The 13,873-nt window shown below is 40.6% G+C and overlaps 1 protein-coding gene across 1 annotated transcript in view; it reads left to right on the top strand.

Moving 5' to 3' along the window:
- Positions 1-2,027: 2,027 nt before the first annotated feature.
- Positions 2,028-13,873, top strand: part of GTF2B (general transcription factor IIB) — a 39,186-nt gene continuing 27,340 nt past the window's right edge. Inside the window, exons 1-2 of the mRNA XM_070405526.1 lie at positions 2,028-2,134; positions 7,829-7,935. Of these exons, the coding sequence (XP_070261627.1) occupies positions 2,118-2,134; positions 7,829-7,935 (124 nt within the window). The 5' untranslated portion in view covers positions 2,028-2,117. The remainder of the gene's footprint in view (positions 2,135-7,828; positions 7,936-13,873) is intronic.

Genomic DNA, 13,873 nt, shown 5'->3' with positions numbered 1-13,873 from the left:
TGTAAATGGTAATTTAAAACAGTAAAAATAAATAAAAAAACAAAATAATAAAATGAAATAAAAATGTAAGTTAAAACAGGTGAGTTAATTTAAATAAATTATTTTAACTAATTAGTCCACATAACTAAGTCAAATAAAAAATGATGATACTAACAAACTGGAAGTTCTGGTAAATACTGGTCTGGGTCATTGATTCTTAGGTGATAAAACTCCAGTTGTGTTTGTGTGTGTGTGCAAGCGCGCACGTGCATATTTTAATCTCTCAGGATCAGATATAAAGATTAAATGGGATTATGTTGATGAAAATGCTCTATAAATTGCCAATGCTGTAACAACAAAGAAAAAGAAATGGTCTGCCTAAGTCGCTTTTATTTTAATATAAAAGATATCCTAACTAGGCTATGACAGATAAGTGACTCTCAGGTGGAGCAGGAGTTAATTAACCGGTTACCCAGCTTCCTTCCTCTGGGGTTTCAACTTCTCTGATGGTTTCTTCCTCCGACAAACATTATGAATGCCTACCATTAGTTGGTAGGTCCTTATTCTTGATCCTCAAGAGGTGCCCAGCTGTCCTCCTCCTCCCCTCCCTCTTCTCCCAAACCAAGGTGCTCACTGTAACAACGTCCTTCCTGACTGGCATGGGGCACCCCCTAGCCCGTTCCTGGTTGTACTTGGCACTGGTGAAATGAATGGGCATTTTTGAGGCTTTCCCAAATATTAAGGGAGAACACCCCTCATTCTCCCCTCACACAATAGTACAGTCAACCTTTTTTTTAAAAAAAAATCTTTATTGTTGCAGTATTACCTATGTCCCCTTTTTCCTCCCAGTGACCCCTTATAGACCCCCCCCCCCCCCCCCCCCCCGCCCCATCCCGCCATACACACACACCAGGCCTCCACCACTCTGTCTGTTTCCGTGGATCATGCATACAAGTTCTCTGGTTGATCTCTTCCCAGCCACCCCCGCCTTTCCTCTCAGATTCATATGGTCAACCTTTTGCACTACAGATTGGAAGACAGGGAAAAAAAACAAACAAACCAAACCCCTCTCATTACCATCCTATTTCGGTTCCTAAACTCCTTTCCCTTACCACCCCTTTTTCTTTCCAAGGAAGCGTGTCTCTCCCACCTCTCAAGACAACAATCAGTGACATTCAAGCGCTCAGTGGCATTTCAGTCCCATCCCAGAAGAACAAAGCAGCCTCTATATTCTAAGTCCTCATCCCCACAGAAACCCGGAGCACCCTCTTTCCTCGGATCCCACCCGGCTACGGGCGGCTTGTTTTCAGCCAAGGGGTGGTAGCGTCGTTTTCACTGTTGCTGCTATTACCGTTCTGACGTCATTCGGCTAATTAATAAATCTAGGAACACTTGGTGGTGGTATCTAAACGTTTTGCTAAGTTCTCTCTACTGTAGCTACCAGCCACAGATAAGGACATGGGGAAAAAAACACACCAAGCAGGTCAGGGCCCAGGTCTCCCTGCCTCCCGGGTGCAGTGCTCGCCCAGGGTTTTGTCTCATCTCCTGCAATTCCAGGGGGTAAGCAAGGCAGATACGACGACTCCTTGCGCCGAAGGTAGAGAAGCGACGGCTGGCTTAGCTGACGACAGGGCCTGAACTGACACCTGTCCTGACGGAACTAAGTGACTCTCTCTGTTCGTTCCAAATTCTTAATGGCTTTACCCCGTTAGGCCGGGGAGAAGCGCAGTCCCACCCCAGGAACTGACTTCCGGGTGGGGGAGGGGCGGCTGGCCCTTGCGGGTGTGGGCTTCCCTCCGGCACGGAGCCCGGGTTGCTTTGTGCTTTAACTCCGCCCAGTTGTGGTGTCTTGGGGGTAGGTCGCTTGAAAGTTTTCTTGGCTATTTTCGCGGATTCACCCAGCTACCGAGCAGACGACGGACACGGAAAAGGAGAATAATAAAACGCAAAGCACGTGGCCTTCCGGATCTCACTTTTCTTGGCCCCTCTCCCGACCCGTAGCCGCGCCTTGTTACGACTGCGTGGGCGACTCGTCTATAAAAGCCGGGCTCGGCGCGTCCCGTCGCCACAGTGGCTTCCTGTTGTCTTTCTGTCCGTGTGAAGTTGTTGTTTCGCCAGGAATCCCTGTGGCCGTGAAGATGGCGTCTACCAGCCGGTTAGTATGACCGCCCGATCCCGGCTAGTCGAGGGCTGGCGGGGACCCCGTGCCCGGCGGCCGCGGGGCTGCCGCGCCGGGTGGGGCGCCCAGGAGATGCGGGCGGCGGCGGCGGCGGCGGCCGCACCGGCCGGCCGACCGGACAAAGGCGCTTCCCAGCGGCGGGGCTGTCAGGGGCGTCGCTGGGGCTGCCGAGCGGCCGGCGTTCCTGCCCCAGGGTCTGAGATCGCCATCTCACCCGGGCTCCACCCTGTGGGGGCCCCTGAGTCCGCAGCCCCTAGCCTCGTGCCTTCTGCTGAGATTGCAAACGGCTGTTTTTCCTTTCTTTATTGTTCCTTTTTTTCCCTACGCTTGTTTTTCCACCTACGGCTCGGGCGGCCCGAGGGGCCGTGAGTCGTCCCTTCCAAAGAGCGGGAGAGGGCTAGTTCAGGTCCCCATCCAGCTGACAGCTGGAAAGTTAGGGACGTCGGTATTGGTGAGCCCGACGGAGCCTGATCGCCATCCCAGAGGCCCTCTGAATGGAGGTTAAGGCATTTCTGAAGATCCGATCAGTTCCCTTCTTAAGAGGCTTCTTTACAAATATCTTCTGTATTTTCCTGAAGAAAATCTTGCCTGCAGAAAATTATTTACAAATGCTGGGAAGTCACTCTAATGCAGCGGTTCTCAACCTGTGGGTCGGGACCCTTTCACAGGGGTCGCCTACGACCATCGGAAAACACATATATAATTACATATTGTGTTTGTGATTAATCACTATGCTTTAATTACGTTCAATTTGTAACGATGAAATTGGGGGCCACCACAACATGAGGAACTGTATTAAAGGGTCGCGGCATTAGGAAGGTTGAGAACCACTGCGTAATGTATTTTAAAAATGCAAAATATTGTACTCACATGGATAGGAAAAGCATGTAGTGCCCTTAGAGACAGCCTTTAATCCTGTGACCTGAAAAAGGCTTGCAGACCTTAATTATATCTCTCCTTACCACTATGAGGTAGTAGATAGTTGTATTTTTGCATGAGTGTAAACTGAGTCATGCCAATGCTGGCTTTTCCAAGTTGAGGGTTAGAACAGGCTGTAGTAAGGCATATATCTCTTTCTTATTCTCACACAGTTGGCTTTTAGTTAATTCATAATGTATTAAAAGTAATTAAGTTCCTATAATTTCTGGAAGGCAACTCTGGCATAAATTTTTGAACCTGTTGTAATCTGTGGAATTGAGTTCCCAATGAAAGCCATTATCATAAGTAGTAAGCTGGAGAAGTCCGGGCCCTTTTTGATAAACTGCCAAAACTTACTATTTTATGTTACTGTATTTTTTAAAAAATATGGGGAACAGTGAGGCAGCTTTAGCTAATAGCCTATTTGGCAATAATTCTTAAAGTCAATGACACTCTTGTTTACTGATTCTAATTCTATGATTGAGTGCTCAATCATTCTATCTGGGCGTGGCTCTGTCAGGGAAGGCTTACTTGTAAGTAAATGGGAAACTTCAGCTTCCCAAAGACACCTAAATACAGCCTGTGGTCTCTCATAGCAGTAGATCTGAAAGGTGCATGTGGGCATATTTGGGCACAGCTTTTACATATAAGAACAGGAAGATATATTTGTATGAAATGTTACAGTATCAGTCTAGTAAATTCACTTGATAAATTTCTTACCCAAAAAGTACACTATACTTTGTATACCTTGTTAAAAAAAAAAATGTTCGAAATAAATTTTTTCTGAACGTGTCCAGCTCTATGTGTTAATGCATTGTTCAGCTTTTTGAGTTTTTCTTCCAGTGAGAACAAAGGTAAATATTAGTATTTCTACCTTTTCACTGTTTTTAACTTGAGGAAGATACACAGTTAATAGGCTCTGAAACTGGCTGGTGTTTTCACAGAAAAGAGCACAAGTGTTCTGAGTTCAAATTTAAGCTCCACCACTTATTCTGTGATTTCGGGCAAATCATTCTCTGGGCATGATCTTTAAAGTGGAGATAATGCCCATCTTCAGGGTGGCTTTGAAGATTAATAATTATGTATAGCACTAGACCCACAGTAGGCACCCAGTAAGTTATAGCTATAAAATGAATTTGGGATTATCTGGCTTCTTAGGTAGTCACAATTGCTTTAGTGTTAGGGGTGATTGTTTACCACATTCCTTTCCTTTTGTTTTTCCCCTTACTTCCCCTACAACCCCACTCTTGTAGTTTCTCCTTTGTATTACTCTTTGGGAAATTTGATTAAAAGTTGACTTACATGATTTCATTTTATTTTGGATAGATAACACATTACACATAGTAAAAAGGCAAGAAAAGTGAAAAGTAGTCTACCTTCTTCCCCAGCTTCCAGCCATCTAATTCTTCCCCAAAGCATTCATTGTAACCAGTTTCGTGCTTTCCCAGTGAGTCTCTGCTTTAGCAAATATATGCATACTAGAGGATGGGTGCACGAATTTGTGCACAGGTGGGGTCTGGCTGGCTCGCCCGATCGAGCTGGGCTGGGTTAGCCTGGGGGGGGGGGCGGGCGGGGCGGGGGAGAGGGCCCCGGATGGTTGGTGGCCCAGCCCCGCTCCCTGTCAAACTCCAGTCGAATTCCTGGTCAAGGAGACAATTTGCATATTACCCTTTTATTATATAGGATAGTTCTAAGCCCTCCCACCACCCCCTGAAAAAGGAGTCTAATGTAAACACTGTGCCTTGCTTTTTACCTTTTTTATGAAGTTGGTGCACATGTTTTAAGTGCACAGGTCAATAAATAAGTGAACATTTACGCAAAGCTACAACCCAGGTCAAGAAATCAAATACCACTAGCACCCTGGAAGCCTCCTTTGTGCCCATAGTCTTTCCCACATCCTGATTTCTGACACCATAGATCTGTTTTGCCCACTTTAAGGTTTATATAAATGGCAAAAATATGTGTTCATGAGTAGTTTTTTTATCAGCATTTTGATATTCATGTTATTGCATATAACTGTAGTTCATACTTTTCTCAATTTTGTATAAAATTCACACCTTTTTATAGTAAGCATATCTTTGTGATTTTTTATATCATATATATATATATAGATATATAAGTAGATATACATACTACATGATACTGTTTCCCGTCAGTTCTTTGTGTGATGTGTGCCACCTGACTGTCCACATTATGCATTTGTAATTACTGTTACTCTGCTAACGTTTTCCTTTATTTTAAAATAATTTTCCATAACTTTTGCTTTTTTAATATTTTGTCATAATTTATGAAAATATTTTTCTATAGGAATTTCTGGAATAAGCATGAATGTAAAGCGAACCCCACCTCCCATTTTTTTCAATGAAAAGATCAACACGTGTTCTGGTTACCTTGACTATATACATTTTGGGAATATGGATTATATTATCAATTTTCCAGTGGGAATTGCCTTCTATGTTGAGAGCTAACATTCTAAACTGTATTATGTGAGAACTTTATCCAAAACCATGAATACCTCTTTTACATGGGTGATACCATCTTTTGGATGTATATTTGTGTTGGCTGTAACATAACCTTTTATTAGATTACTTCAAGTGAAATTTTTTCATAAACATTGGCTTTATTCTACATAATACAGAAAACATTCTCAGAATAACAATACTTGTACTACCTCTGACATGAGTACTTAACAATGTTAATAGTTCTTATATAGGCTCTCATTAAGTTCTGTGTGTAAAGTTGTCTCATCACAAATTTTTACATTGATGTCTTTCCTGTCATATTGGAAGTGAAAAACTCAGTCTCCAGTAAACTCAAAGGAAAGAGCTCATGGAAATGATATTCCTTGAATTCTTGCATGTTATTAACAGTTTATGGTCTTTTCATTGAAAGCCAGCTTTGCTGCATGTAAAATGTCTGCGTCGTGATTGGTTCTTTTTTTAAAATATGTATTTTTAATGATTTCAGAGAGGAGGAGACAGGAAGAGAGTTAGAAACATCAATGAGAGAGAATCATTGGTTGGTTCATAGGTCAGTGCTCAACCACTGAGCCATGCTGGCTGGGTGGTTCTTTTTCTTTTATATCCTTATTGTAGTTCAGCATTTTTTTTAAAAAATATATTTTATTGATTTTTTTACAGAGAAGAAGGGAGAGGGATAGAGAACTAGAAACATCGATGAGAGAAACATTGATCAGCTGCCTCCTGCACGCCCCCCAGTGGGGGTGTGCCCACAACCAAGGTACATGCCCTTGGCCGGAATCGAACCCGGGACCCTTGAGTCCACAGGCCGACGCTCTATTCACTGAGCCAAACCGGTTCGGCCAGCATTTTTTTTATGGCATAATGTTTTCCTGTCTCAAGTGAACTTTTAAAGACAACTTATTTTTAGTGATAACAAACATTTGTGAGTATGAGGTCATATCCCCAGAAATAATTACAAAATCTACGTTAAATGTCTTTGTTGCTTTTTAAAACTGATTTGTCTGGTCATTTAAAGCTGATGTGTCTTCCCCAAACTGCTTCATTATAAAATAATTGAACAAATTATTAATATCACAAATAGATTAAAAAGTAGCTTTAAAACTATTTTTTGATTGCCAACAAAATTAATTCTGGACTAAATGAAATCATTAGGTCTTAAGTAAAGTAGAGCCACATCTACCGCCCTCATTTATATTACTACTGAAGGCCTAGTGCACGAATTCGTGCACCAGTGGGGTCCCTTGGCCTGGCCTGCAGGATCAGGCCGAAACCAGCTCTCCAACATCCCCTGAAGGGTCCTGGATTGCGAGAGAGTGCAGGCCAGCCCAAGGGACCCCACCAGTGCACGATCGGGACCGGGGAGGGACTGTGGGAGGGCTCTAGGGCATGTCTGGCCCATCTCACTCAGTCCCAATAGGCCAGACCCCAGCAGCAAGCTAATGTACCAGTTGGAGCAGTGCACGTCATAGCGACTGGTTGACTCTGCCCCCTGGTGGTCAGAGCACATCATAGCCAGTGGTTGAATGGCCTTAGCATATCATTAACATATTACACTTGGATTGGTTGAACGGTTGACCAGACACTTAGCATATTAGGGGTAGATTAAGTTTAGTATACTGTTCTAAATCTACCACCATGGTAACTAGCAAGCAGAAAAAATTTATTCTCTGACCAGAGAAATAGATGGTAGGGGGCACAAACTGCGTGGTTATCTGTAACTGTCACAGGTTATTATGGTAGCTAGTCATTTCATTGCTAATCAAGATTTTTTAAAAACTTAATTGCCTACATGTTAAGAGAATAAAACACTTGTTTTCTATTTAAAGTTTTTAATGCTTTTTATGTCTGCAAACCAGTAACTTCGTATAAAAAATAATTCCAATGGAATCTACCTATTAATAACTGGCTAGAATTTAAAGTAATTTAATTGGGGTGTTTACTTCAGAAATTTAGTTTAAATATGTTATAAATATATATTAGAAAAATGTTGCCCTGACTGGCTTGGCTCAGTGGATAGTGCGTCGGCCTGCAAACTGAAGGGTCCCAGTTTCGATTCTGGTCAAGGGTAAAAAAAAAGAAAAATGTTAAAAATCCTTCCTCCTCCAACCCCCAGAAGACTACTTTGTTACATGTTGGTTGGGAGGATTGGTGTTTCTCACGTATGGTTCACACATTGATGTTTCTCTCTTTCTCTCTCCCTTTATGTCATAGGGTGAGAATTTTTAAAAAAGAAACAAAAAAACTTTTTTTTCCCCCCCATTTCATTTAGTTTGGATGCGCTCCCAAGAGTCACATGTCCAAACCATCCAGATTCGATTTTAGTGGAGGACTACAGAGCTGGTGATATGATCTGTCCTGAATGTGGCCTGGTTGTAGGTAAGCAGTTATTATGGTTTTAACTAATATCACTATTTTGGATACTTTGTCTTTTTTGTGTTTTCCAAACTGTCTTTTAGTGAATACATTTTGAATGTTTAAGTAATTCATATTTAGTTCATAATTATCATGAAACACTCAAAAAGAATTAGAAAAAAAACACAAGTAAGTAAAATCATTCAGAGATATCATATTTTATTGTCAGTTCAAAGGCATATGTTTTATTTTTATTTTTTTGAAGAATTTAGAAAGGTTTTAATTGGGAATATAAGGAATGTCTTGCTTAGCATGCAGACAATATTTGTCCTGATTTTTTTTTTATTTTGCAGTACTATTTTTCTGTCTCCCAAATACAATCAGGTCTGTATTGCTTTAGTTCTTGTAGTTTCATGCAGAATACAAAAGATAGGGAAAAATATCTAGATATTTATCAAGATAAAAAATGATAATTTTATTCATAGTTCTTTTTATTTGGATATAATAACAGTGCTCCTCACCAGGCACCCATACATTAGTGAAGTCAACATATTACTGTTCACAATTTTCCCAACACCTTGACAAATATCAGAAAACGAATATGAATACAAATGTAAATAAAATATTTGAAACTATGTGGGGAAGTATACCACTGGCAATTAGAGAATCAGGATGGTGGGTAAGTGAGAGAGAAACTCCAGTGTGCAAGTTACTGCCCTTGCCTATGGGAATGAAAATAGGATTGAAGGGATTATTGTCAGAAAATTAAATGAGTTATCATGTACAAAGTAAGTAAAACAGTGCCCGCCATATAGAAAGCTCTTTATATGTAACTACCATGTTGCCTGAGAACTGGAGGAGCTCCTCTCTGCTGCTAAACTCAAGAACCCACATACCAGGCCCTCCCCCTTTTTAAAATAATTTTTTATTATATATGTTCCTTTTTCTCCCCATAGACCCTCTCCAGCTCCCCCTGGACCTTCAGCACCCTATTGTCTGTGTCCATGAGTTATGCACATATGCATATAAGTTCTTTGGTTAATTACCTCCCATCCACCCACCCTCCCCTGCCTTCCCTCTGAGATTCCACACTCTGTTCCATGCTTCCATGTCTCTGGATCCACTCCGTTCATCAGTTTATTTTGTTACTACATTCCACATATGAGTGTGATCATGTGATACTTGTCTTTCTCTGACTGACTTACCTCAATTAGCATGATATTCTCTAGGTCCCTTCATGCTGTCTCAAAGGGTAAGAGATTCTTCTTTTTGCATAGAATTCCATGATATAAATGGTTCCATAGCTTTTTTATCCACTCATCTACTGATGGCCACTTGGGCTGTTTCCAGATCCTAGCTATTGTAAATTGTGCTGCTATGAACATAGGGATGCATGCATTCTTTCTGATTGGTGCTTCGGGGTATTTAAGATATATTCCTAGAAGTAGGATCACTGGGCCAAATGGCAGTTCCATATTTAATTTTTGAGGAAACTCCATACTGTTTTCCATAATGGTTGCACAGGTTTGCATTCCCAACAGCAGTGCACGAGGGTTCCCTTTTCTCCACATCTTCGCCAGCACTTGTTTGTTGATTTGTTGATGGTAGCCATTCTGACAGGTGTGAGATGGTACCTCATTGTCATTTTGATTTGCATCTCTCTGATGATTAGTGACTTCAAGCATTTTTTCATATGTCTCTTGGCCATCTGTGTGTCCTCTTTGGAGAAGTGTCTACTAGTATTTAGGTCCTTTGCCCATTTTTGATTGGATTGTTTGTCTTCCTTTTGTCAGTTGTATGAGTTCCTTATATATTTTGGATATTAACCCTTTATCAGATGTATCATTGCCAAATATGTTCTCCCCTACAGTGGGCTGCCTGTTCGTCATGTTGATGGTTTCTTTTGCTGTGTAGAGCTTTTTAGTTTGATGTAGTCCCATTTGTTTATTTTTCTCCTTAGTTTCCTTTGGCTTAGGAGATGTATCAGTAAACGTATTGCTACAAGAGCTGTCTGAGGTTTTGCTGCCTATGGTTTCTTCTAGAATTTTTATGGTTCCACGTCTTATATTTAAGTCCTTTATCCATTTTGAGTTTATTATTGTGTATGGTGTAAGTCAGTGATCAGTTTCATTTTTTTTGCATGTATCCAATTTTCCCAACACCATTTATTGAAGAGACTATCTTGATTCCATTGTATGCTCTTACCTCCTTTGTCAAATATTTATTGAGCATAATGGCCTGGGTTGAGTTCTGGGTTCTCTGTTCTGTTCCATTGATCTATATGCCTGTTCTTGTGTCAGTACCAGGCTGTTATGATTATGGTGGCTTTGTAGTATAACTTGAAATCTGGTATTATGATTCCTCCAACTTTGTTTTTCTTTTTTAGAATTGCTGCAGCTACTCGGAGTCTTTTTTGATTCCATATAAATTTTTGGAGTATTTGATCTAACTCTGAAATATGTTGTTAGTATTTTAATAGGGATTGCATAGAATCTGTAGATTGCTTTGGGTAGTATGGACACTTTAATGATGTTGATTCTACCAATCCAAGAACAAGGTACAATCTTCCACTTTTTTGTATCTTTTTCTATTTCTTTTTTCAACATCCTGAAGTTTTCCCAGATGCATATGTTTTATAATGTTGGATAGGAGGGAACATCAATTTGAGAGTTAATAAAAAAAAAAAAAAGGCCCCCAGTTTCCTGAGTTCTTAGTCTTAAATATTTGATGGGGCATTGAGATGGCAGGATTACACACATGTAATAAAACTTTCGTGGCTTTTAAATGTCATTTATTTCGGAGCATAAAAGTGTATCTTGTTGAATCTTATCCAAGGCTTTTTAGTAAACAAAAAAGATTTGTTGTAATTTTCATTTCCTATGGAATGATTTATTTATGTTTTTCTGATGTAAAATAGTCATTGCTAAAAATATTTCTTAAAATTTCACTTTTATTTCTTTGCTCACTAATCTAGAAATGCTCCAAAACTAGAATAGAAATGATCTACTTAAAAATTATTCTGCCAAGCCAATGTGGCTTGGTTGGTTGAGTGTTGTTCCATGCACCAGGAGGTTGCGAGTTTGATTTCAAGTCAGGATACATGCCCGGGTTGGGAGCTCAATCTTCAGTAGGGGGCAAGCAGGAGGCAGCTGATTAATGTTTCTCTCTCATCCGTGCTTCTATCTGTCCCTCTCCCTTCCTCTCTCTGAAATCAATAAAAACATTTAAATATATAAAAGACTAATATGCATATTGTCCCTGGTGGAGTTCTACCCTAAGACTGATCACTCACTGTGACGTGCGCTAACCATCAGGGGGTGGCCTGGAATGAAGGACGTCCCCGGCCGGCAGCCAGCAGCCAGGGAAGGGCGGCCCCGGCTGGCAGCTGGAAGGCCCCGATTGGCCCTGATCGCTGGAAAGGCCTAGGGACCCTACCCGTGCATTAATTTCATGCCCCGGGCCTCTAGTATTTTTATAAAAAGTATTCTGGTGGTAGTGTTGCAGCCATGCCTTAGTAGTTTGAAAATGCTAGGATTGTGGGAAGTATAACAGATACATTGATGTTGATGTACTGTGGATGTGTTTACTGGAGGACATCTGTTTGTTTGTTTTTTTATTGATTTTTTACAGAGAGGAAGGGAGAGAGATAGAGAGTTAGAAACATCGATCAGCTGCCTCCTGCACATCCCCCACTGGGGATGCGCCCGCAACCCAGGCACATGCCCTTGACCGGAATCGAACCCGGGACCCTTCAGTCCGCAGGCCGACGCTCTATCCACTGAGCCAAACCGGTTTTGGCGGAGGACATCTGTAATATTCATTTAAGTAGGCTGCTTTCCTCAGATCTCCAGTGGGAATTTTAAATCATACATAGCTGCTGATAAGAATTGAAATCCATTTGCATTATATTATGCTCAGTAAGAAATATTTTTAACAGCTAGTTCACTTTACAGTAGACATTGTTCTAAATGATTTACATATTCACTCAGTTTAACCTCAGAGAAATATGTGAGGTGAGTGCTCACATTATCCTCATTTTGGAGGTTAGGAAACTGAAGTTTAGGTAATCTGGCAGTCTTGCTCCTCTCTGCATGGGAGCCAAATTTCTATCCTACATAATAAAATGAGTTCAATTAGAGATTGGCACACTATGACCCACTGCCTGTTTTCACATGGCCTGTATGCTAAGAATGGCTTTTACATTTTTTTAAACGGTTGAAAAAAATCAAGAGAATAATATTTTGGGGCACATGAAAATAATAAAATTCTTATTTTAGTGTCCATAAGTAAAGTTTTATTGGAGCACAGCCATAATCATTTGTTTACATATTGACTATTGCTACTTTCTTAATACAACAGCAGAATATAGTAGTTGCAACAGAAACCATATATGTTGCTCTCATCACTTTGTACTGCTGCTCAGTGCACTACAAATCCCAGTTGATAGTTAAAATCCCACAGCATTTTTAAGTAACAAGCATACCTCCATACTGCAACATTTTATTTATTTGTTTTGTTATCATTGCATACTCATTATGTCAAAACAAACAAAAAACAATGAACTTGAATGTCATGCTTTTAAGGCCCAGTGTAGTATGAGTTATTTCGTTATTGAATTAGATGGTGAAGCATTGTGTTTATTATGCTATGATATTTTAGCTGTGCTAAAAGAATGCAATAAACATTTAGATTACCAGACAAAACACTGTCACAGTACTCCCAACTGAGGAACACAATGGTCAGAAGATTTAGAAAATGTAAAGTGGAATACCTCATCACAGCAGAATTTCTTCACAAAAATAAAAGAATGAAAATAAGGCTGCAGCTAAAGTTTCTGAGTGGCTCATTTGTAGGCCAAGCAGGGAAAGCCGTTTATCAATGGTGAGTTAATTAATTTATGTGTGATTGCAACAGCTGAAGAAATGTGTCCAGAGAAAAACTTATTAAGACTGTTAGCCTTTCAGTAAGAACAGTTGTTTGAAGAGTTGAGGATATCAATACTCAAAATATAAGGGAATTATTTCAACTATTTTTCCTAGACTCTTGATGACTAGACAGATGTTACTGATGTTGAGTTGTTTATTCAAGGAGTCAGTGCAGAGTTTGCAGAGTTTGAAACTGCATGCATCCATAGGAGAAAATACTTTCAAAGATGTTGCAAGAGTATTGATTCAGTACAACGTGAAGTGGAATCTGTTAAAAAGTATTATAACTTATTAGTGGCCTGGTGCACGAAATTCGTGCACATTAAAAGGGAATTAGAGGAAATATTTTAATAATTGCTATTTGCCCTCTCTCTATAATAGAAGTGTCAGAGATGAAAAAAAATTAGTAAAATGTGTATGAAAATCTTCCTCTTGTCAGAGTCTGGGGTGCACCGAGGGACCTAGAGTCAAGTCCCCACCCACCACCCGCACGCGCTTCGAAAATGCAGGAGACCCAGACCTGGCCAGCCCCACCCACACTGGGTGAGCCAGCCCCAACCCTGTCAAGCCCTGCTGGGTGGAGGGCACGGCCTGAAGTCCCTCACCCCAGCCAGGTGCCATGCAGCCTTAGGTCCCTGCTATTCAGTCGTGACGTTATGGCATCCTGGCTAATTTGCATATTCCTGTATTATATAGATAGATGGTGGTGAAAAAATGTGTGGAGCAGAAGACTTATTTGCAAAGTGTAAAAATGTAAGATTTTTAAAAACCTATAGTCATTCATTGTATTTTTCATCACCAGATACATTGTGGAAAAGGTTTGAATCTGTCATGTACTATTACTGATCCAATAGTGTCAGTAGTGGACTTCATTCAATCTCATGGACAGTTCTACCACACAGTAATTTGTTTGCTTAGTAGTGGAAAAGTTACCTTATAATTTTTGTAGCTTAGGGGCAAGATTGAAATTTCTCTGAACCAGTACTGCCTTCAATAACTATTAAACACTGAATGGCTTTAGTAATTAACTATTGCTC

This window comes from Myotis yumanensis, unplaced genomic scaffold (genome assembly GCF_028538775.1).
Source record: "Myotis yumanensis isolate MYYU_CA2020_CCGP unplaced genomic scaffold, mMyoYum1.0.hap1 SCAF_2, whole genome shotgun sequence".
Classification (NCBI taxonomy): Eukaryota; Metazoa; Chordata; class Mammalia; order Chiroptera; family Vespertilionidae; genus Myotis; species Myotis yumanensis.
Note: the sequence above shows the minus strand (reverse complement) of the source record. Positions and strands in the feature narration are given on the sequence as shown.